At 40.6% G+C, this 23,246-nt stretch overlaps 4 protein-coding genes across 7 annotated transcripts in view; 3 read left to right on the top strand and 1 right to left on the bottom strand.

The window, feature by feature from the left end:
* The first annotated feature begins 25 nt into the window (after positions 1-25).
* Positions 26-2,978, top strand: LOC122413345 (uncharacterized protein DDB_G0287625-like). Its single transcript, XM_043423632.1, has 2 exons — positions 26-366; positions 434-2,978. The coding sequence occupies exon 2, from the start codon at positions 440-442 to the stop codon at positions 2,825-2,827; it is 2,388 nt and encodes a 795-aa protein (XP_043279567.1). The 5' UTR covers positions 26-366; positions 434-439; the 3' UTR covers positions 2,828-2,978.
* A 347-nt stretch (positions 2,979-3,325) lies between these two features.
* On the top strand, positions 3,326-5,882 carry LOC122413347 (ceramide-1-phosphate transfer protein). 2 transcript variants are annotated; one of them, XM_043423635.1, is made up of 6 exons: positions 3,326-3,659; positions 3,737-3,887; positions 4,331-4,539; positions 4,658-4,833; positions 5,201-5,327; positions 5,413-5,882. In XM_043423635.1, the coding sequence occupies exons 2-5, from the start codon at positions 3,760-3,762 to the stop codon at positions 5,321-5,323; spliced, it is 636 nt and encodes a 211-aa protein (XP_043279570.1). In that variant the 5' UTR covers positions 3,326-3,659; positions 3,737-3,759; the 3' UTR covers positions 5,324-5,327; positions 5,413-5,882. The 2 variants fall into 2 exon arrangements, with proteins under 2 accessions (XP_043279570.1, XP_043279569.1); XM_043423634.1 differs by having other exon boundaries at positions 3,726-3,887.
* A 25-nt stretch (positions 5,883-5,907) lies between these two features.
* Positions 5,908-11,050, bottom strand: CNT2 (Concentrative nucleoside transporter 2). Its single transcript, XM_043423633.1, has 14 exons — positions 10,732-11,050; positions 9,814-10,056; positions 9,640-9,696; positions 9,374-9,433; positions 9,023-9,191; positions 8,695-8,866; positions 8,425-8,590; positions 7,982-8,176; positions 7,746-7,907; positions 7,514-7,607; positions 7,253-7,412; positions 6,938-7,106; positions 6,515-6,854; positions 5,908-6,309 (listed from the first exon to the last, which is right to left on the bottom strand). Exons 2-14 carry the CDS (start codon positions 9,844-9,846, stop codon positions 6,245-6,247), a joined length of 1,842 nt encoding a protein of 613 aa, XP_043279568.1. The 5' UTR covers positions 9,847-10,056; positions 10,732-11,050; the 3' UTR covers positions 5,908-6,244.
* A 7,351-nt stretch (positions 11,051-18,401) lies between these two features.
* LOC122414027 (uncharacterized) overlaps positions 18,402-23,246 on the top strand; it is a 9,978-nt gene continuing 5,133 nt past the window's right edge. The window contains exons 1-2 of one of the 3 annotated variants that reach the window (XM_043424788.1): positions 18,404-20,537; positions 20,823-20,849. In XM_043424788.1, coding sequence (XP_043280723.1) covers positions 18,859-20,537; positions 20,823-20,849 — 1,706 coding nt within the window. In that variant the 5' untranslated portion in view covers positions 18,404-18,858. Of the gene's footprint in view, positions 20,538-20,822; positions 20,850-23,246 lie in introns of all 3 variants that reach the window. The other 2 variants (XM_043424790.1, XM_043424789.1) reach the window with 2 other exon arrangements.

Genomic DNA, 23,246 nt, shown 5'->3' with positions numbered 1-23,246 from the left:
GTGACTCAAAAACTTGCGAGAGCCCGGCTTCAGTTTCTATAAAAAAGTCGAACGGTGGAGCAGCGAATCCAAAAGAACGGAAAAATTCCTAAAGAGCAGACCAAAAGTGTTGTAGACCTAACGGAGTAATCTAAATTGTAAATCGACCCTCCACTTCATACCGAGCGATCCGACTGGACCTTCTTCACCAGAAATATCGCATCTCCGCTGCTATCAGGATTATCATATGAACATCAGTGACACTCGTCTAAGAAAGTGAAATTCCATCAACTCCGCAGCAGTTTTACTTGAGAAAGCTAAATACGAAAGAAAAGAAGCGTCCCTGTCATCGAATCTGTCATCGTACGAATAGGAAGGCTGAACAAGGTAAAACAAGCTAACAACTGAAGCGTATTTTGTATTTTTCCGGACGGTTATTTATCATTTACCGTAGAAAATCATGTCCGAGATGAAGTTGAATCTCCAAAATTGCGAACTAGCGTTCTTCGGGATGAAATCTTGGTGTTACGAGCGGGATCGGGAAGTCTTTGAAATCGCAGTTGAACTTGGGAAAAGCCTATTTCATATTTGGGCGGAGACTCATCGACGAATCGCGTTGGTTAAGCCTTCGGGAGTTGATGAAGAATGTCAACGTTACGAGAAACTTTCTCACGATTCAAGTGCGGTCCCTGTGACGCTGGAATCTGCTTTAGAAAAGCTTCACGCTTTCCTTAATGAATCACCGAAGCCAGTTGTACTTGTCACCTATTCTGAGAAACACGACTTCGTCTCCCTAATTCAAGCGATTCTCAAAACTGAAATGGACGATCAGTTTTATGGCGTCATTGCCGGCCTTGCAGAGAGTCACTCCATTTTGCAAGGGAAGTACGAGCATCGAACGCCACAAGCGAAACTCGCATTTCCTATTCTGCTACGAGGTTTGTTGAATCAAGAATACTCCCAACTATTTCCCAACGCGACAGACAATGTGAAAATTATGAGAGAGCTTGCAAGGAAGTATATATCAAAATCTGAGTTCATTGACAGAAGCAAGTCTTATAAGCAGGCGCTTTTGGATGGAATAAGAGCACAGAACGTCGTAAAAGGGATCGAAGGACTACGCCCTTTGATGGGTATTGCGACTGTTGGAACATTGAAAAGAATGACTGAAGCAGGATTAAAATATTCTGATTTAACGGGAGCTTACAAGGACAATGGCTCTGAAGGACTTGCAGCATTATTCTCACGAAAAAATAGCGATGGCCAACCTCTCGTTAACGTTTCGTCCGAAGTGCTGGAAGGCATCGTAAACATTTTTGAGAAAGAGAATTTAAGTAAAGAAAATGATGGTCGGAATAACGAAGAGCAGGATTGGGGGGGAGAGGATGAAATTGAGCCATCACAGAAATTGCGTGATTCAAGTAAGGGAAAACGGATACTGAATCGTGATGAGAATGCAACTTTTGGACAACAGGAGCCAAGGGTACACTATGGAAATGATTCATTCAGGGGAAATCAACGCAACCACGCACGTAATGACCCTATTCTCATTGAAGCAAAGCCAGTTTGCTTTGTGATTGATGCGTCCGAAGATGAACAGGATTTCGATGATAATGGAAATTTTGAGAATTTGGATCTGGATCCAGTTTACCAGAAAAATGATAAATTTTGGAATAAAAAGGATTCATCTCGCAGTCAACCTCATCAGTTGGAGCAAAATCGACGCAACTATGCCCGCATCGATCATCGCATTAGCGTTGAAAAAAAAACAGTTCGCTTTGAGATTGATTCGTCCGAAGATGAACAGGATTTCGATGATAATGAAAATTTTGAGAATTCGGATCTGGATCGAGTTTACCAGAGAAATAATAAATTTTTGAATGAAAGGGATTCCTTTCGCAGTCGAATTGATCCATTTGGGGAAAATGAGGATCGATTTCATAGCCAAATTCACCGGTTGAATGAGAATCGTAATCAACGCAACCACGCACGTAATGATCGCATTATCACCGAATATAAGTCAGGTCAATATGAGGATGATTCATTTGAAGAGGAAGAGAATACAAGTAACGATGGAAATTCTGAGTTTCTGGGTCAGGAGCCAGTTGACGAAGAAATTGATCCGTTTTGGGAAAATGAGGATTCGTTTGGCAGCGAAACCCATTCCAACGTCGAAGAGAATTCCGATCTCTATGAGGATGACCCATTCAAGGAGAAACCGAACTCAAATAACGATACAAATTCCGAGAATTTGAATCAGAAACCAGTTCAAGAGAATTTTAGTGTATTTTGGAAAGAAAATAACTCAGATCACTATGAGGATAATTCACTCGAGGAGGAACAAAATACAAATAACGATGGGAATCCTGAGCCTGTGGATGAGGAGCCAGGTTACGAGAAAATTGATGACTTTTGGAAAGACGCACCTAATAACCTCGTTAACATCGAAGAGAACTCAGGTCAATATGAGGATAATTCATTGAAAGAGAAACAGGACGTGAACAGCGATGGAAATTCTGAGAATTCGGTTCAGCAGCCAGTTTTCGAGAAAATTGATGAATTTTGGACAGAAAAGGATTTTCCTCGCAATCAACTTCAGTCTAACGAGCGCCCAATGAACGATGAAAATTCTGAGCCTTTGAGTCAGGAGCCAGTTTTCGAAAAAATTGAAGAATTTTGGAAAGAAAATGGTAGCAAAATTGGTTCATCTGATTCAGGACAAAATCTCGTTAGTGAAGCGATTGATAAACAGGACGAAACGCTCGACGACAACAATTTTCAATCAGAGGAGAAATTGTCTCAATACTTTGAGGACGGTCCTTTGGCAAAACGACGACACGTTGGGTAAAAGCTGATCATTGAAGGAAAAGCAGGATTTTGTATTTGCTTAAAAAACAATAATTGCACAAACATATTTAACTTTGTTTCACGACAACATTCTTAACACGAAAATTCTTGTACATTGAAAGACGTTGAATAAAGATTCCGATTGATATAAAGCAGCGTTTCCAGACTTTGAACAAAACAACTGAAAATCTATTGATCCTATCAAAAACAAGGGCCCGAAGTTCCCCAAACAATCGAGATGGAATTGTCGTACGTATAATTTTAGTTTCCAGTAATATACACATATTTCAGGTAAGCAATGTAATCAGTCGATTTTAATTCCACTGAAAATATTAAGGGCTTATACACACTTGGGGCACGGATTCAATATTCACTGTAAGTGACCTTGTTACGAACATGCGCATTTGGACCATTAGAAATCACATAAACATCAACGTAGAAAATATCAACATCGCAGCGTAATCTTCGCAAACTAAGAGTTTCGGTAAATTGCACTACAGAGACAGAGTTTTCTTCCGTACCGACGAATGGCATGCGCCACATTGATTTTCGTAGATCGCGCCACATGCTGGCCCAGCAAGTTCTTTGTTTGTAATGGAATTAACGGAATAAGCCAGGCGCTGTCGTAGCCATGACTATGAGTGATCAACAATAACATGGACTACGGTGCCTGTGCACGACAGGGCTGAAACGTTCTTCACAAATATGCTGAATTCATGTACTTGTCAGGTTAATCCGTGTGCCAAGTTCGCCCCGAAGGCCTGAGCGAACGCGATACGCGGCTTCTCGTGCGCAGACGCTAAGGCAATAACAGCTGTTGTGGAAGAAAAGAGGTAGGCTAAGAGGGAAACACTGTAGAATGTTAAGTACAACAGAGTTGAAGTCATATTTCTCTTGAGGCGATGTTAAGGCGTCCTGACAGCAGTTTCAAAGATGGCGGAAGGTACTGACACGATGTTCTTCGATCTGCGGACGGTTCACGATCACTTTGATCGAGCCCTTATCCAGGATGATGACGTTAATATCAAAGCTTATTTGGAAGCTTACAACGAACTTTACAAGTAAGAGGACTTGCCATTCTAATACTTTTCCAAATATTTTTCTACCACTGTCGATTCCAGGCTGTTCGAATGTTTCGTTGTGTCACGTGACCTTGGGCAAGTCTCCAGCCAGTCAGCGATCTTTGCACTTTTTGGAGAAACGGCTCCAAAATTTGAGTTTTTTCTTGTCTTTTGTTTTCGTTCTGATATATCAGCATATTACTTACAGCTTGACGGTTTTCCAATAAATTGAGGAGGTGCAGGGAGCAAATTGTGCTTAAATAGTACAGAATATTTGTTAGCTTATTAATTGTTTTCTTAGAATAATTCGACCTTCGATCCAATCAATGTTTCAATTTCCCACATCGTAATTCGACTTGATCACACCAGTTTTTGTATTTTTATTCTTTCCTCCGACCTAGTTCTCTGCGCAGGCTTTTTTCGTAATTTTTTCGTCCTTCCAGATTTTTCCAGCTCATGGGGAGTATTTTCAGTTTCGTATCATCGGATCTGAAACAAAAGATCGACGTTCTCAATGAGCTCGTGAAGAAAGATGAGCAGAGTTATGAAACGATCAAAACGATGATTCAACACGAGAAAGAAAATAAATTGTTGGAGAAATCAGATTTTGTCAACGGTAGCAGAACATTATTGAGATTACATCGAGGTCTCGGTTCGTATGTTTTTTACCAAAGCAATACATTCGAGAGATAAGAAAATTCGCAATTATTAATAAAAAAAAATAAAATAAAATAAAAAAAAATAAATGGATTATTCATTTTTTCTGGCAGACTTTATCAGAGAATTTTTGAGGCAACTCGGTGACCTTGGCGAAGTTGATAAAACTTCGAGTTGTTGTCAAGACGCTTATGGCAAGACTCTCGCCAAACATCACCCCTGGGTGATAAGAACAGCTGCTTCCACTGCCATGTACACAATGCCAACTAAACAAGTGTTATTCAAAAAGGTTAGCTTGCAATTTCAATTCTTATTTTTATTATATTTTAAGTTTCATTTACAAATTCGTAATTCGAATATTCCATATTTGCAGCATTAAATAATTCTGGTACGAGTTCATGAATCTCTTAAAACTTCTACTTGAGTAAAAAAAAAAACGATCCGCTTCATATTAACATCATTTATTCGTAGCTACGAAACATGCTGGGATGAAAAGTCACTCGATATTTTTGCTGATGATAAAATAAAGATGATAATCGGTCCCTGATAAATACAAGCCAAGCAATGCTCGTTTTAAGTTATAACTCCTGCAGTCTCATCACCTTCGTGAATTCGCTCTAAAAATAATAGGATATTTTCACTTTTATCAATAATAGGTTTGTGGCGAAAACGTGCAACGAAACATCGACGTATTGCCCAAAATGTTGGAAGTGACAGCTGACGTTTTCGACCGTACTCACAGCCTGTTCGAGCTCCACCAGTTGCATTGTTTACCATAAAAAAGTTAGTCAATAATTCAAAAAAAAAAATTTAGTGCTCTCATAAATCGATTGAAAGTTGGAGTAATTTAAGACGTTTTTTAACACAGTTTTAGAGCAAATTCTTGATCACATCAATACGTACTGCCGAAGAAGCTTGTGATTAACGTCGGACAGTATTTTCTGAGTGGTTGAAAAGCCCATAAAAACTTGCCTGCATCCACAAAAATATATCACCAAAATGATGCCTTCTTCGTGCTCGTAAATGTGTGTTTGGCTTTTCAATGCATTTATCACTATGCTACCGCGAAGTAATGCTTCGTAAAAAAAGGCCCCACGGCTTTAGCGGCGTTGAAACATTCCGAGCTCGAGAATATTTTGAGCGCATTTTAGGAAGCAAGAAGAAAAAAATCGAAAAATATTCTATGTGAAGAGTTTTGCACGTTTTTCAACATTTTCTTCTATGATATTCTTTTTCTAGTTTTCTGTGATCTTTAAGTATAATTTATGAATTGTATTATTCTCTGCTACGATTGTGAAGTTCATATTAAAGAATAAAGAAAATTTATGGTAAAAAATACAGACATTTAATTTATTTTTGTCCATTTTTACGACTCAGATAAAATTGAAGATTATATTTTCATTTTTCATCATTCTTTCATTTTTCATTATTCCTATTTTCAGTTAATGTTCGAGACTGTGATTCGAAGTATTTATTAATTATTTATAAAATGGTAACACGAATACTGTTAATGTTCTGACCAAGTGTGATTATTTTTTCGTTTTTCACTGACTGGATCTTGGATTAGCAATAATTAATGAAAATATGGTCAACTAGCAATGAAAAGTTTTTCAACTGTGTGTCCATTGAGTACAGGAACGAAAACATTTCATTGGTTCGTGATGCTCCGAATGTTTTTGGCTCTTAAACCCGCTGAGTTCTCATTGCGCGGGTGTTGTTCCGTTCGTTAAGGCAGTTGCAAAGAAAGATTCGTCCATCAGCATACCTGGGGCACAAAAATGGATAGAAATTAGTGAAAAAATGATATTCTTGAAGGGAAAGATCGACAATGGAAATGGAACATTTGTTGGTAAATTTTTGGATAGACTTCTCTTGTTTGAGAATTTACCACACAAATAACAATTGAAAAATCGATTCTATTTTGTTTCAATAATTTTCTATGATAATTCTCAATGTATTTCCGTTATTACCGGCCGTGCAGGCGCTGAGGAAGCAAACAATGCTGCCAGCGACGAAGGCTCTGACGACGAGCTCAGCAATTTGTTGACGTTTTTCAGGAGCCATTGATCCGAGGCTCCCCATCATAATGCCGATGGATCCAGGATTGGCAAAGCCGCAAATCGCGTATGTGGCAATAGCCTCGACGCGAGGTGTTAATTTTCCAGCTTTCTTCAATTCCCCTAATTTTTGATACGCCACAAATTCATTTACCACGCTTTTCAAGCCTATAAGAGTTGCAACGTCTTCACATTGGTCCCATGGAACGCCAATTATCCAGCTCAGGGGCATGAACACTTTCGATAATATGAGCTTCAAAATAAAATCGTTTTTTGTTGGTTTTTTAAATTTTTCTCTCAAAGAGCACAACAACAGTGGACTTGATTCGTTTTTACCTCGAAAGTCAGCTCCGAAAATCCCACAAGACCGCCGAGCCACGATAATATGGCATTGAGGAAAGAAATTAGGGAAACGAACGCCACGATATTGGCGACTATGCCAAGAACGAGTGGAATTCCAGCCAGAGCACCTTTCGTTGCTGCGTCCATGACACTGGTGTCTTCTCTAAATTTCCCAAAATAATAAAAACGTTGATGCTCATTATTTCGTCTGATCATCCATTACAATCATCAATGAATAACGAAAACCAAGATCTTCCCAAGGAAGCATCGTTCAAATTCGCGAATCAAGTGATCGATCTTCAAACTCACGATTTTTGTAGCGGTATATTATCGAAAGTAGTTTGACTTTTTTCCGTTTCGGGGTAGAAGAGTTTGGAGAAACAGAGAGCAGCGGGCGCCGACATGACCGAGGCGGTTATGAGATGTGCTGGCTGAGCACCGAAGCCAATGTACGCAGCAAGTACGGTACCTTGAGTCGTGCAATATAAAAATGAAAATAGCATTAACCATTCGATCCGGTGTAGAAAAAGTAAATTGATATACACATGACATGAAAATTGGTTAGCGAACCGGAAACGGAGGCAAATCCTGAACACATGATGGCGTGCAGTTCGGACTTGGTGAGTTTGCTGATGTAGGGCTTGATCAGCAGCGGTGATTCCGTCTAAGAATATCACAAAATGTATGATAAAAGCATTAATTACGATAATGATGAAAATAAAAACGATAATAATAATAATGAGGATGATCGATGCAAAGGTATTTGGTTTCGTTTCATCGACGGTTATTCGAGGCCACATACCATTCCGAGGAATGTGTTTGCTGCAGAATTGAGACTCTCGCACACGGTTGTGCCCATTACGTATTGTAGCATCCAGCCAAGTTTCAAAATGACCCATTGCATGGCTCCCCAATAGTAAAGAATTTGTATGATAAAACTGAAGAAAAAAATGACCGGTAGGACCTTAAAAGAAAAGTGATCGTTTGAAAACCCACGCTGATAAGGTGTCGAAGGAATAACCAGTCGCTCATATTTACTGCAAATGCGAAGACTCCGTCGTCAATGATCTGCTGGGAGAACACGAAAGCTGCGCCGTCCTTTGCATAACCCAGGAATGCCGCAACCTTGTTTGCAACGCATTGAAAAATTGCGCGTCCGACACTCCATCTGATCGTTATTAAGCCAAACGAGAATTGAAGGATGAGGCCCCAGATAACGGGTTGCCAATAAATCTTTAAACACAAAATATTTGTGAAAACCTCGTTTTCGAATTAATTCCTTCAATTCGTTTATTTTACTGAAATTCAACGTTTTCAAAGTAAATCAATGAAATATGTTTTCAAAGACTCATTCGTTATTCTGCGACAAAGTGAATTCAAGCGAATGTGAAACGTAGAAAATGAATTTGATGCGCTCAGCCAATTTTGTTTGACAATTTCTGCATTGCTCTTCAATCATTTTGCTCTAATCTGTTACAAACCTTGCCAGGATTTTTCGAGAATACCCAGCCGAAAAACATGAGAACAACGATCCCGATGAAACTTGTTAACCGATCTCTCGAACCGACCGTGTCGAGGATAAGGAAAACTACGATAGCGATCAACACTAACCCGTAGAACGAGCCCTTGAACAAAGAAGGGCCGTATCTTAACGGAAAACAAAAAAAAAAGAAAAAAAAATCGAATTAGAAGTAACTTAAAACGGCTTGAAAATGATGAAAACCGAAATAAAGTTCGTCGGTTTTACTCACCTGTAATTATTTATACCATCGAGACACGAACAGAGCGGATCGAATCCACTTTTTATGCTTTTTCCGAAATACTTTTTGATGATGCAGTAATAAATAAGACAGAAGTAAACAATGGAAAGTATCACAATCAGCATTCCGTAACCGTCACACCATTCGAACTCGCAGTTCTTCGCTACAAAAAAATCGAAATTGACGGCTTCAACGTTTGCAGGATAAAAAATAACGCAAAATTTCTTTAAAATCATTCATTTCTCAAACTCCTCATTTATAAATTGAATATTTTTTATATTTTTCCCAACCAAGAAATGTGACAGCCCCCTTAACGCACCATTTTTCGTCCAATAAATACTCGCAAAGGTCAAATATACGATGACGGACGCATGGATAAGTAAAATGCCCATCCTCTTGAAAACTTTTTTATTCCTTACGAAAAATTGGTCGATCGCTAATCTACCGGCCGCGAGGCAACCGGAAGAATTTTCCCTCTTGCTATATCCCTGTGCAAATAAAACATCGTTGAACAAGTGTCGTAAAAATAATGCCAGGGAATAATCTTGAAAGGGATAACACCAATGATAATCACGTTTGATGGAACTACTGACACTATCGTTTTATATAAGCATCGATAAATCTCGTACAGCAATCACAAAAATTGTTTTTGCGCACGTCATTTACGTACCTCGTCTTTAGATGAATCACGATTTTTTATGTCATCGTTGAGTTCGTCGAGCCCAAAATCCTGCGATCATTAACAATTTCATTTATTTCTTTAAGCTTTAAGAGATTTTGTAATCTTCGGTTAAAGATTTATGAAGTACGATTTTTTGGGAGTTTCAATAATTCACGATTGATGAGTCAAAACTCTGTTTCAGTTTACCCAACTGTTACTCCAGCAGACAATAAAATTCTTTTAATTTCTGAAATTTTAACTGGTCCTGAACGTACCTGGTGTCCAAGATTCAGAGAAATTCTCAGACTGTGCTTGCTTATTTTTCGTTCAACCTTTCAAAACAAAATATAAACTCGATTTTACTATACAAAAATTTGATGATAATAGGAAAATTGAAAAATGAATATTAACATGAAAATGCGTGATGAATATTGCGATATTTTTCTTACCTCGTCGAAGGTCGGATTGTTAATTCCAGCCATTGTTAATTTTTCGATTTCCAGTTGCTGTACCTTCCTGCCTGCTTTTACTTATCGGACACGAATACCAATTTTCGTTATACTTCAATTTTCGAGGAAATAATGGTTGGGAAAGTTAACAGTTATCTTCCCTCGACATGTTTGCGCTCTAATTAACACTTCACGTTGGCATTTTTCCAGTTTTTCGTTAGCGTTCAACGCTCATGCGAATATCTGCAATATTCAAACGTTCCACTTATTACAATAGAATTATAAAAAAAAATTGATGAAAAATTAGCAGAGAATAAGATGAAACAATGAAATATGAAATAAAGATAAAAAGGAATTTCTGCTACGGGATACTCGTCGACAGACTTTTACAGACGTCGCTCCAAAAAAATGGTTGATTAGGAAAGCGACGTTTCGGGGTATTAACCGAATCAAATCGAGATTCAGTGTAGCCGAGCCTCGAAAGATATGTCAATTATTGCGATAAAATAATAATAATGTCACGAAGCAAAAATCTCGAGTGATGTGACATTAGCCAAAAACCGGTGATAAGATAATCTCCCTGAACCAATTTTGTGACCGGCTTTCTTCAAGTTTTTCATGCTTAACTTCGATCGCGATCGCTTGTCTTCGAAATTACGATCAAAGATTCCATCTCACACGTTCAATGTCCGAAGTGAAGTGTGACTGATTACTCCAAGCAGATACGAAATTGTTGATTGTGTTACAACAAAACTTTGCTGATAACTTAACCGATTCTAATGCCGAATCCATTTCATTAGTTATTTTCGTAAACTATAACTAAAATTGTTGGCGAAATTTTATTTTTTTTACCAACCGCCATTTTCATGCAAAAGATCTTTAATTTTATCAAAGCCGTACAGAATTTGCTACAATTACCAATCCGTTGAGAGAACGCGAGAATGGTTCTCCACGAAACATCAAACCAAAGGTGAGGTTTCGTCCAGGAATTACACGAGTTCAATCGAAAGTTATTGAAAAGTATTTCCCGTGAAAATCAACGTGATTTGAAGAGGTTCGGGTTCGTCACACTCGCAGTAGGATAAACAGACGATTCACTTTGAAAATTTCATCGAAGTTTCACCGGGTTAATATCACCGATGCGAAAACAGTGAGTCGAAGAGAAAAACAACGTCGACGTGTTTCCCAATCACCCCAATCGTTCCGATGGCTCACCGTCAACTGCGGCGTCCCAATAACGTCGTCGTGTCGAATAAGACACTTATCTATCGAGAGAAAGGAAAGCCTCGTTCTTGTGAGGAAAGATGATAACTTGTATCTTCTTCATTTATCTTCATCTATATACGACGAAAGATCGCAATGATAAGAATTATAAACATGAGGTCATTCGATGTCGGTTGAACCGACCTTCGCAATTCGATTTTTCGTGCAGTGTGCGAGGTCCGAATATCGAACGAATTCAATTTGTGTGTACACTGATTTCGAAAATTTCATACATTGACATTCAACATTCAGTTTTTTCTCTCACTCCTAGAAATTTAAGGGCGTCAGCCCGTGTGGCAGCCGGATTTTTCGGGCTTTTCGCGATTTTTTTACGGCGAGGGATGAAAACGTAGACTTTTGAAATTCGAAGAGTTTATTTATTGGAATTTCAACTCTATCATAGATTTATTGAACTCTGATATCTCGGGTAGATTCGGTGTAAAAGTACTCAACAGAAACCCGCATGTTTCTTCGTGGTCTCCACGATTCCGAGGGATTGGTTTATCTGAGATGAAAAAACCAAAGAGCGTTTTGATGTGTAAAGCAGTGGCTATCGCCTCAACTAAAATCATACAGAAATATTGAAAATCTTCGAATTTCAAAAGTCTACGTTTTTATTCCTCGTCGCGAAAAAAACCCATAAATTCCAGCTGCCACACGCGGTGACCCCCTTAAACTCCAATGCGATGAGCTTTATCAATTACTTTCTATTTCTCGTATCCAAAAAATCAGTTCGCGTAAACAATGCTCATTGTTAAACATTCTTCGTCGTACCATCTACGCAGTAAATCATTTCACATTCGACAGTATCTCGAATTGATCGTTGATCGCCTATCAACGATGGTGTCTTCGATCAGGTTTCCTCGATCCGACATCACCCAACCCCGTCAAACTCAGCTCTCTCAAAGAAATCATGAACATATTTTTCATACGAATTTATGAAAATGATAAATAAGCTGGTGGAAATTGGAATCCGCAGTTTCTGGACGTTATGAAAGCAGCACATTCTTTAGCAGAGAGAAAATGCTTTCTGAATGAGTTTTTAAAATCGTTAGTTTACTTATTTTCGACAATAATTTTACAATTTTTCTAACGTTTGTCATGACTAACGTTCGTCATTTTTATGCTTTTTTGTAACCATTGAAACGCTCATTTGATCGACAATGTAATTAAAGTAGAGGAATTTTGTCTTCGCCAAAAAAGTAACCACCGTCGACAACGTGAGATTTCTGAGTTACTGTTACAAGAAGCCAGAATTGTGCTGATCAGTTACGCCGGAAATCCTCGCTGGAACAGAAAGGTATAGCCAAAATGAAACTCTGAACATTTGGGAGGCTGCGATAATGAAACCGGAATACGTGTGCGAAAGTATATGTCTATGCAACTGTGAAACTAAACATGAGATACCGGAAGAGATAAAAACTTAAGGAACCTTTCGCACAGTTTTGCTCGTTCTTTTTTCATTATATTCATATAATACTCGTTATCTCTTCGTCTTTTTTTCTTCTCATATTTTTTCTCCATTTATAATCGTCGACGTGAAAAATGAGATTTCATTGGGGGTCAACCTGGAACAAAATCCGACCTTGGACCTTTTGGCTCGAGTTCACTATTTTCCGTAATTATTTCTGAATTCCCAGCATCTGTATAATGTATTTTATTCCAACCCCAATTTCTAGTTGCCCCAAAGAAGCAAAGTGAAAAAGTCACTGAAATTGAAACCCAAAAAAATCCTTTGGCATCTCAAATGCTGTGTAAAGTTAAATGAAAAATCTGAATGATTAATAAAAATGTATTTTGGTTACAAAAACTGGAGGTATTTCATCATTCTATTGCATCAGAATGTACAAATATAAAAAAAAAAATCGTAGATGACGTCAGTAGATCTTGAATTTCTCGTCGTGACAGCAGATTTCTCAGAGAAGCTTCCGTGGCTCTAGTTTCCAAGCGGACTGGAGAAGTCTGAGGGAAATACGAGCGTTGACCATCCTCGTACCAGCGACGTAGGAAAGCACAATTCTTAAGAAATTTGTTACTTTTTAAAAATTTGAAAAAAATCAACTTTCCAATTTTCTTTGCTCATACCATGTGAAAAAAAGTTTGCTGACCTGCATAAAAAAGTTGAAAATTTCTATGCACATTTGACCGACGTGAAAATATTCATATTAAGGCAATTCATGCACGAAACGATTTTCTCGAGAAAGTCTTGAAATTTACACGGAGTTTAAGTCGGCAGTCGACTGAAACGCATTTCAAATTTTAAAGGGTTCGTCTTATTGGTTATTGAGATAAATTTGCATAAATATTAAGAAAAATGCACTGGGTTCTAGGGACTGGGCCTAAAAAATCGTTTATCTTTCCATATAACGAATGAACGCTTCTTACGAGGTTTATGAAAAAGTACACAACAACGATGAAGAAAATAATGAAGGTCTGGGAAAAAATTCGAGACGTTTGTCTTACTAGTAAAGATAAATGGCATTAAATATTGAACGGAATTGGTAATGAGCACTCGTATAACCTCGCATTTGCTTATTTCGGCATTCTGTTTCTTCTTAGCTCAGGCCATTCCTGTCACAGTCTTTTTATTAATACTTGTTTCTTGATCCATTTCCCTTTGGGCTCTCTAAAGCGATTTTTGACATAAAGAACATTTATTTTTAGTATTTTAACCAGGGACGAATGAAATTTTGTAATTTCATTTGCCAAAAAATAAATTGGAACAATTTATTTACAATTTCGAATCAATTTAACGTGATTATATCTTTAATTAGGAAATAAAAATCGATTCAATTTAGACACCTATAAAATACGATCCTTCGGGCATGATCTACCTTAAGCTCAAAATGCACACACAAACGCTGAGGGTGCACCGAGGTAAAAGAACGATATTTCGTTGAGCCAGTCGGCAGAAATAACAAAAAAATACGCACAGAACGGACGCCCTTTTAATTAAACCCACGCACTTAATATTTTTCAATCTAAATGAAGACGCTTCAAGAGAGAAACGAACGGATGCGACGGACTCAGGAGAATAAAGCATAGAATGGCGAATTAAAAGAGGATCTAACTAGTACGATGCGGTAACAATTCGAGACGTCCTTCCGGGAACGAAGGGGTGTCGCGTGCTTCGAATTTATTCATGTGCCACGAGATCGTGTACCATTTTGACCTCTCTCGATTCCAAATACCATTTTATTTTCTATCCGTCAAAATTTTTCGAACTGCGTCATTTTAACGCGGTTGTCAAATTTTGTGAGAAAACGGAACGAAATGTGTAATAGGAACGGAGTGAAAAAATTAATTTCCTATTACGAAAAAACGCAAGAATGCAAAATTGACGGTTAACAAAGCGCAAGCTCGGCCTGCTCTTGACGTCAAGCGAACGATTCAAATCATATGCGAAAAATACACGAGACGCTGGAGATACGATGAAATTGGCCTTTGAATTCGGGCAAAAAATTGAACGTTCATCAGTCTTCTTGTAATAAACAATTCTGGGAAAAGAATCGAGAAAAAAGGAGAAATTACGTTGCTCGAAGAATCCGGAAGATCAGGAATATCGCCACACGAGGATCGAAGATCGCTAAACCTTCTACATTCCAAATTTCCCATGGTCAAAGCACACATTGACGCGCGTCTTTTCGTCTCATTCGATTCGTGATGAATGCAATCTGCGTGCGGGTGGCTCGAACATTTGAACTATTCGCGTTGCGCAACTGCTGCTGGGACAATAAAAAATTCGAAATTCTAATTCGCACGGGGATCGATCTTCGATGTTCTCGTGTCTGAACTCAAAAATTTGAAAGTTTCTGGTACAGTGTTTTTCGTTCAACAGGCTTTTTAACCTTGGTCTGCAACAAATAATACGAAAATTTGTGGCTATTTGTGGGAGTGACGAAAACGAAAGGGCGCAAGTCACGTCGAACGGTGCTGCGGTCCGAAACTCCTTGCCGCCTTTCCGCCAACCAACCTTTTCTTCCCATCCGTATATTCCATAGATAATACTCGCGACACTCGATCGCGATAGCCGAAAATTCTTATCGCGATCCGAGGTCCGCCTCCACCAGGAAATTATGCACGGTCCAACGACCTCCGTCAAATCAATGCTCCGTTTCGATTTACCGATTTTTTTATCCTCGCTCTTCTTTTCCCGCCGTTTTTTATAACTTTCCATTCGTAAGCCGAGACGCGTCGGCGGATATCCCGAGCACTTATTTGCAATTCCAAACGGGCTCGAATAACTACACGCGTGCGATCCACCATCGACTTATTTTTCTTACACTTTTTATCGCTTCGAAATTTATCGATTTTCCTATCGCTTGTCTCTTCGTCACTAAAATTCATCCACACGAAGTTTCCCAATACTAATTTATTGCTGTTTCATAAGTTACCAGACAACATTTTCAATCGAACTGAGGACCTCCCTTTAAGCATTTTCACTCGAATTTAGTGGATCAGGCCGAGGCGTCTCTGCTCATAAAGTAAGAAAAACATGAGCCATGCCAAACGTTTAAAAAGTTACTTCATAAAAACTCGAGAAATAGTAATTTCAATGTTTTTCAATTTTTTTATTTTTTTTTTCAATTAAAAAATTGTTCCGTTTTTCAGGTCACGTTGATCCACTCTTCGAAATTGCGGATGAATTGCACGCGGGTTACCTTGACCGAAGAGCGTAAACAACGTAGTTCCGTGGACACGGAAACTGCCATTTGAAAAATTCTAAAATTCAAACACGGGTATTGAGGCTATCAGACGAAAATAATATCGTTGTTGTTCCCTTGGCGCCTCGCCGGGGCGGTCTAGGACGACGTCTGTGGCTCCGATGACTCACGCCAGGTTCTCTCATCCGCAAGGATCGTTACCGGCACAGACACACGGAGCGTTGGGAAACGCGAATGATCCTTGATCTTTAGCGATTCGACACGTGTCCCCGATTGAGACGAAGCGATTTCTCGCGCAAACTCGCAGCCCGGTTGTTGCGTCACTGTTTTCTTGTTTGTACGCTTCACCCTCTTCGGCAGACACTCATGGACGCCCGGAAACTCAGTGAAAGAAAGGCGCACGAGAGATCGGAGCGGACTTTGGCACGGCGAAATGAATAATTATGCGATAACTTGTGACTGAATAAAAGAAAACACAAATTCGATAATACTTGATTCGCCGCTTTTCGATTGCGAACCCGCCGAGTTAAATCATTTGGGTTGCCGTCGATGGCAGAAGCGCCTCGATCAGCGCGAGTAACGCAGATCCATCGACTTTTTCTCGACTCCATTGAGCTCCTTTTCTCGTTTCTTATTTCTTGCTCTTAACCGACTCGATTTTCTCGAAGGGGTTTCATCGACGTCGGGGCTATTTTCCGTACGAAATAAATGCTTGAGAAATTCGGTGCTTCTGAACCCCGATTAGCGACGCCCCGGTCGATCCGTTTAATAGACGCTGATTGTTGTTGTGGTTTAAGACGCGCTCAACAATTTCGCAAAGCTAAATAAGCTGAGTCATTATTTTGGGTACGTCTAGACGCCAGATTGTCTGTCCGACTTTCCGCTCGTGTCGTCTCTCTCGTAATCCGTTTTGCACTCCCTCCGTCCTTCCTCAAGTCCTATCGCGAATTCAGACATGACGTCAGCAATGTTGCACCGAACTGCGTCGAGACGACTCGTCGTAGTGCACTTCTACACAGTTGCATTCTGCTCCATATTTATCCCTTTCGTTACGACCCGACATTTTTCTTCGCCAAGATATTCAAGTTTTATTGAATATCAATTTTTCTGCTTTTTCCGATCGACACTCGATCCATCCCGGGGGCAACCGGCCCCTTGGCATTCACCCGGCGCAGTGGACGACGATCGAGGCTTTTGCTGCACGCAAAAATGAGACGTTCAATTATTTTCAGAGCCCGGAGAAAAATAATCGTCGTCGTACACGAGAACGCTGCTCCTAATTGCGAGAAATTATAATTCCTCTCGGTGCGAATCCCAAGTGGCTCATAGACCGTGCACACTCGTCCTTAATGCTTTATGCTAAATACGCTCTTGCAACGCTGCGTGCAGCCGCGAATTTGTGCACGGTCAAAGAACGGTACGAAACTTGGCAGCTGGCAAATTCAGATTCCGTTACTCTATGAGCAATCTTCGGTCGTGCACGTGGCTAATAATCGCGGTCTGCAGGTGAACAAAGATACGATTTTCCTGAGCATCGTCGGATCGGTCGATCATTCTGAATAATGAGAATCTGTGAATCGAGATATTGCGGACAAATTGCGAACGATGATGACTCGAGATCACCGAACTTTCAATATTTTTGTACCGTTTTTGTGAGCCTCAAATTTTCCCGAATATTTAACAGGTTCAATTCGCTTCTACGTCTCGGTCTACCAATGTTACTCGATTGTTGAGAGCTCGAAAGTCGTTGGTCTCACGGCGGTCTGTCGTCGCCGTGAAATCGGCAAAAACAACGACGATCCAAACGCGTTAAGATTCACTCTCCGTTTCGACACAATTTTACATGAGAAAATTGTTTTTTTCTCCGCCCCGTTTCACCGGTCGGAGCCGAATCGAGTTGCGCACGTTTTTTGTCGCGTTCCTCACTCACTCTTAACTTTTCTCGGTGAAATAATCGAACGCGTGGATTCGGAGACGTAAATTGACGGGGTCGCTTGAAGATCCGAGAAACGGGAAGGGGGTCAGGACGTTTACTCTCACACCAGCTGCGCGGACGATCCCGACCGTATTGGTGTTTATTGAATACGATACATTATGATTCATAGATCATATCTTTCGATTCGTCTAGACAGCGAAGAAGGGATGAGCCCTATAAAGTGCGCTGGTCACTTCGGTACCCACATTCGAACTGTTCGTCTTCACGTGTGCGCGGGTCGTTTCTTTATTTTTCACCCGGTCGAGCGATCCACTAAGCAGACTATCTCGGAGCGAAATTTCGGTGGAAAATAAAGGGAGAAAAATAATTGAGTAACGAGAATCGAAATCGATACCGGACCGAGCCGGGCGTTCTTCGGAACAATTTTCAAAAGTTATTCTCGATGGTGCACATCGGAATCGATAGAATCGAAAAAAACGTTAGTTATGAAAATCGTCGGCAGGAAATTCAACGGAAAAAATCTTTAGCGAGGAAAAAAGTCAGCTTTGTTGGTCTCCCTTTTTCGCTCTCTCTCTCTCTCTCTCCTCTCTCCGTCTCTCTCAATTCGTTATCTTCGTCGTCGACATCCCCGTTGTGAGAAACGACACTAACATCAGCATCACACGCGTATAGTGTAGCTTCCACCGGCGCGCATTCTGTCTCGGATTCACCGCGAGTAGACAGAATTATGCTCTCGTGCTCAAGCGGCGACCGTCGACTCAGTTGAGACGTACTACTCGCGACGTGAACACGCTTTTACACAGAAGCATCACCTGCTGCTAGCGAGAACACTTTTCATACACCATTTTTTAACGTTCATTCGCATTCTGCTTTTTCAACGATCGAAATATTTCGGGAAATAAGATTGGGAAGAAGGGAAACGAAGGAGGCTGATTTGATCGAATCCTTTTCGGGACTCGAGGAACTTGGATCAACCGGGGGTCGAAGGGACTCGGAATTTTTCTCGTCACCTGCACCGGAGATCAAAGTCGATTCGAGCAAGGAGTGCTTTATCAATGTTCAGAATAAAAAAAGCAAAAGATGTTGAGCTATTATTCGTAGCTAAATAAAAAATCGCAATTTAAATAAATCGCATTATTGGAGAAATAATAAACGAACTTTTGATCGATTATCCGCGATAAAATGGCTTTGATTAAAGTCACGGTGAGTCTTTTGGTCGCTGCGGTACTGACGAGCACGTGGGCTCGGTCAACAGGACACCGAGGAGACGCGAGGATCGAGGAAAACGCGGAGCAGCGTGACAACCGGATCGAACTATTTCCGAACGACAATAAAAGCCACGAGATTCATGAGTCGAGTTACAGCGACGAAGAAAAATCGTACGAGGAGGCTCTCATGAAAAAATATGCGAAGACCGAGGCCGAAAAGTTTCTACGTAAGAGTGCAAGGATCGGTGGCAAACGAAGGAGAAGTCTTCACGACAACGAGGACAAAGCGGGAGTCCCATTCAGTTCTCGCAGGCTCGAGAAAATGTTGGAAAAAGCATTATTGAAAATAATAACCGGTGATTTGAATACTTCTGACATGATACTGTTGAAGAGTCTCAATTACAGTCTCGAAGAAGTTTTGTCTATTCGGGAACGCGAGTTGAACAAGCAGGCTCATTTCCCACTGTCGATGGACAACGATTTGAGAGAGGAACAATCATTGACCGATGCTCCTCGATCTAATCAGATAGAGAATGACGGTGAAAAAATATCGAAGAAAAAGGTGAAGACTACGACGGCGATGGCGTCGAGTTCTTTGAGTGAGAAAACAACTTCCAACGGAGATTTCGACTTCGACGCTTACAATCGACAGGCGATTTACGACTACGAAAATGCCGCTAATAAAATGTCATCCCGAGCGTCAGACGTGGACGAAACAGAGCCGAGTGTCGACTATGAAAATCGGTCTAACGAAAATGTCGAAATTTCCAATGGCGACGACGTCGTGCACACGAACTTCGATCGCGCCATGGAGCCCCACGTCATATTCAAAATACGCTACGATGATTCGGACATTGACTCGAGCTCGAACGAACGAGCCAAATTACTCTCCCGAGAGAGAATCCACCGGATATTACCAAAAAGTTATCGCGATAATGGCCCAAACAACCAGGAATTGCATAACGAAACTGCGAAGTCGATCCCATCGACAAATGAATTTTCAACTTCTTCCGACCTCAACACAACGCCATCGAACGCCGACAAAAAGACATTTCAGGCTTCAATTGACGATGTGCTTTCTTCACTTGCTGTTACTCATCGACTAAACAATTTCATAACACCTTTCGACGATCTGGATACCGCGAAAAGCCCCATGAAACCCATGAGACCCGAAGGGAGACCCATCACGATGGGATACAACAATAATTTGTCGACCGCACGAGCTTCCGGTTCTTCGACTTCACAACCGGAAACTCTGAGGGAAAAAAATGGCACCACTCATGAGACAATGAATAATCATACTTCGGACAATTGGAGAAGAAAAAGCATCTACGAAGGCCTCGAATGGGTCGAGGACGACGTCTACAGAGTCATACCCGAAGCCATGGATTCCCTCAATTATTACGACGCCAGTGCCAACGAAATGGAAAACGACACGACTGAGAATTCGAGGATCAATGGAACACGATCGCTTGAGATCGAAAGGCGAAACGATGACGTAGAGAACAACGCTAACGACACGATTGACTATCAAAACGAGAATCCTCAGGAAGATATTCAAGCCCAGACCGAAAGTGACTTTTCAACCGTGAGAAATTCTCTCAACCTCAATCTTTCTGCTTATCAACAATTGGCACTCGCTCATCACAGAGAGTAAGTAATTTTTACATCAAAATACAATGAAACTTTAGTATGTAAGAACATTAATTTTAGGGCTTTATAAGTACAGTGGAAATCGCGGGTTCGAATTTCATCGGAAAATTCATTTTTTTTATCGTTCATTTTGATTTTTTATCTTTTTATCCTTTAGTTTTATTAATTTCTCATCGAATGAGAAAAAATTGAGAAATTTTTAAGAGGCTAACCCCTTAATGTTCAGTAAAACGAAGAATAGTAATTTTGTAAATACATTTTTTTTTGCTCTGTTTAATTCCACAGGGGCAATTTTACCTCGCCATTCGATAGGTAAGTCCAGGCGAGGTTTTAGAGTGGAATTTCCTTTTTTTTTTTCGTTTTGTGTGCAATTTTGCTCGTATGATTGCGATTTTCCCGCTACGAAAGGCTTAATTCATTTTCTTCATAAATAATCTTCGGTGTAATTGAAAAACCAAATATTCGTTAAGCGCTCGTAATCGAATTGGGTTTTTGTTTTTCTATGTGTACATTTGGAAAACATTGAAAATTCGGGGAAAAATGATAAACGTCATGCGTCTTGCGCACTCCAATTTTGTAGTGGTGACGTATGTATAACGAATATTCGAGGGCGATGCCAACTGCGAATGCGCGTATTTTCGCATCTTTTAGTTGCGCTGCTTGCCAAGAAACTAATCCGCATCCCGAAGCATATCGTTTCGTCGCGTATTCGAAATCCCCGAACGTTTTTTTTTCTCTTCGTCGGCGTGAATTTTTTTTTTCTATTTCACAACTTTTTCATGACATTTCTATGAAAAGTCCCCGATCCAAGAAAGCGATTTTGCTTGTAGCGATTTTCGTTAGAAAAAAAGAAAATATATTTTCCTGGTATCGAAACGAAAAATATTTTCACATCGTTGCCGGAATGATTGAGTGCAAAATGATTATCGTGCAGCTGCCATTTGAAGAAGAAAAAAAATCGTACGAGCCCGGTGTTCAGGGCTTCGAAGTAAGCCACGGCTTGAACTATTCCTTCGATAATCTTATCGTGCGCGTGGTGTTTTGCATCGTTATGACATTTCGGTCTCCGTTAGTCTTTCGGTCCCTCTGAAAGGAGAGAAATTGAAAGGAAAGGAGAATTCGCGTCTAGGACTCATCATCATCATCTTCGACGTCGCGAGACGCGTTCTCGCAGAAGCGTTGCCCCCGTCTTATAAAAATATCCCGGGGGCAATGTGGATACACGATCGCGTGGCTGCAATAATCTTCGTCCCCTTCAACGCCTCGGCATATACCTACCGGGCGAACTTCGCCGTAACGAATACACGCGTAAGAGCACACGCTTTTTAAACACACATTCTCACCCAGAGGATGAGCCTTTAAAATATTTCCACCGGCGAAATAGTTGGCGCTCGACCCTGACATTATGAGATCGAGCGCGACGACGATTTTATCCGCATAATAATCATAATGAGAGAGACGGGCGTGTTGGAAGTTCTTAAGAATTCGGATAGACACATGGATGAAAACGAAGGTGAAATTTGATGCAGGAATTTCGGTGTGTGCTAAAAAAAAGAACGACTGGAAATACGAGACACGAATGTAATTGAGCAAATCAGTTCGCAATTCCGTGGCGCAACGAAGATTTAGTTAGGGGAAAATTTTGTCGAAGGTCATTTTAATAAAATTCAATGTTTTTTCTCAGGCTCCATGCCAATGTTTACAAATATGAGCTCGAGATTAGATGCTCGAATGTAATTGAGTTTTTCTCATCCTCAATTCTTCGTCTCTCTTCTCTCTCGTTAATTTTATTTTTCCTCAACCCCCCTACCATCGTCAGCTTGTCTCAGCCAAACGTCTATACGGCACCAGCCACCAGGCAACCCCCCCGTCGACTACGGGGGGCGGCAGCTGGGGGAGGGGGCACCCGTTGGCATTTCTTTTATTTTATTAAGTCTAGACGCGTAAATGCATTCGTGCGCTTCGGCATTGGCGTAGTTGGTGTTCTCCACGTGGCTTCCATCGCTCACTCTACCGGTTATTCCGCCACTGGAACGCTTCAACCTCCACTCATCATCTTTTCCAAACTCAGTTACGCATCCGTCGAAAAGCTTCGTTATTTCAGTTGAGCAATGACTTTTTATTCCCATACTCGATTCATTGCCGTCTGAAAAGATGGCCTAACTCGAGATTAGCTTTCCTCGGTCGGCCAACCTTTCAAATGAAATCAAATGAAATCGATCTTGAGTGACAAAATTACTGATAACCCGACATTGTCCACGTTTCACAATCGCTTTTGATAGCTCCGATTTACATTTTCCAATTCACACAGGGTGATCTTTAATCAACGATTCTCGAACCCCGGGCCTCGTCACGCCGATAATCGCCACAGTTAACTATCGAAAAAGCTCCCAATGTCATCGACTTTGGGACACAAACTCCAAGTCGATAAAAGTCGTCGGTGCATTATCGCCCGGTCAGCTGGACTCGTTACCAGTCACCGCTAGCCTCGCATAACTCTTGGGGACCCTCGGACGATCCTTCGCACAGTTTCCAGCATTGGAAGCACTCCTTCTTACACAATGAAGTTTGACAGTTGTGAACGAGACGTCGTGATAAAATGGAATTCAATAGGTTCAAATGCTACGAGAGATTGTCGGAAGGCATTTGGTAGGCTCGTGTAAAAGAGGAAAGGAAAAGGTGACGATAAATCATGAGGGTTGAGCACCC

This window comes from Venturia canescens, chromosome 7 (assembly GCF_019457755.1).
Source record: "Venturia canescens isolate UGA chromosome 7, ASM1945775v1, whole genome shotgun sequence".
NCBI lineage: Eukaryota > Metazoa > Arthropoda > Insecta > Hymenoptera > Ichneumonidae > Venturia > Venturia canescens.
This window is presented reverse-complemented; position numbering and strand designations above follow the sequence as displayed.

Bases quoted from the DNA above. Each gene is read 5' to 3' on its own strand.
- LOC122413345 (XM_043423632.1), top strand. From the start codon at position 440: ATGTCCGAGATGAAGTTGAATCTCCAAAATTGCGAACTAGCGTTCTTC.
- LOC122413347 (XM_043423635.1), top strand. From the start codon at position 3,760: ATGGCGGAAGGTACTGACACGATGTTCTTCGATCTGCGGACGGTTCAC. The intron at 4,540-4,657 runs GTTCGTATGTTT...TTTTTCTGGCAG, and splicing joins GAGATTACATCGAGGTCTCG to ACTTTATCAGAGAATTTTTG. The intron at 4,834-5,200 runs GTTAGCTTGCAA...TATCAATAATAG, and splicing joins AACAAGTGTTATTCAAAAAG to GTTTGTGGCGAAAACGTGCA.
- CNT2 (XM_043423633.1), bottom strand. From the start codon at position 9,846: ATGGCTGGAATTAACAATCCGACCTTCGACGAG. The intron at 9,192-9,373 runs GTACGTAAATGA...TTATTTGCACAG, and splicing joins GTGATTCATCTAAAGACGAG to GGATATAGCAAGAGGGAAAA. The intron at 6,310-6,514 runs GTAATAACGGAA...TTTGTGCCCCAG, and splicing joins CCTCAGCGCCTGCACGGCCG to GTATGCTGATGGACGAATCT.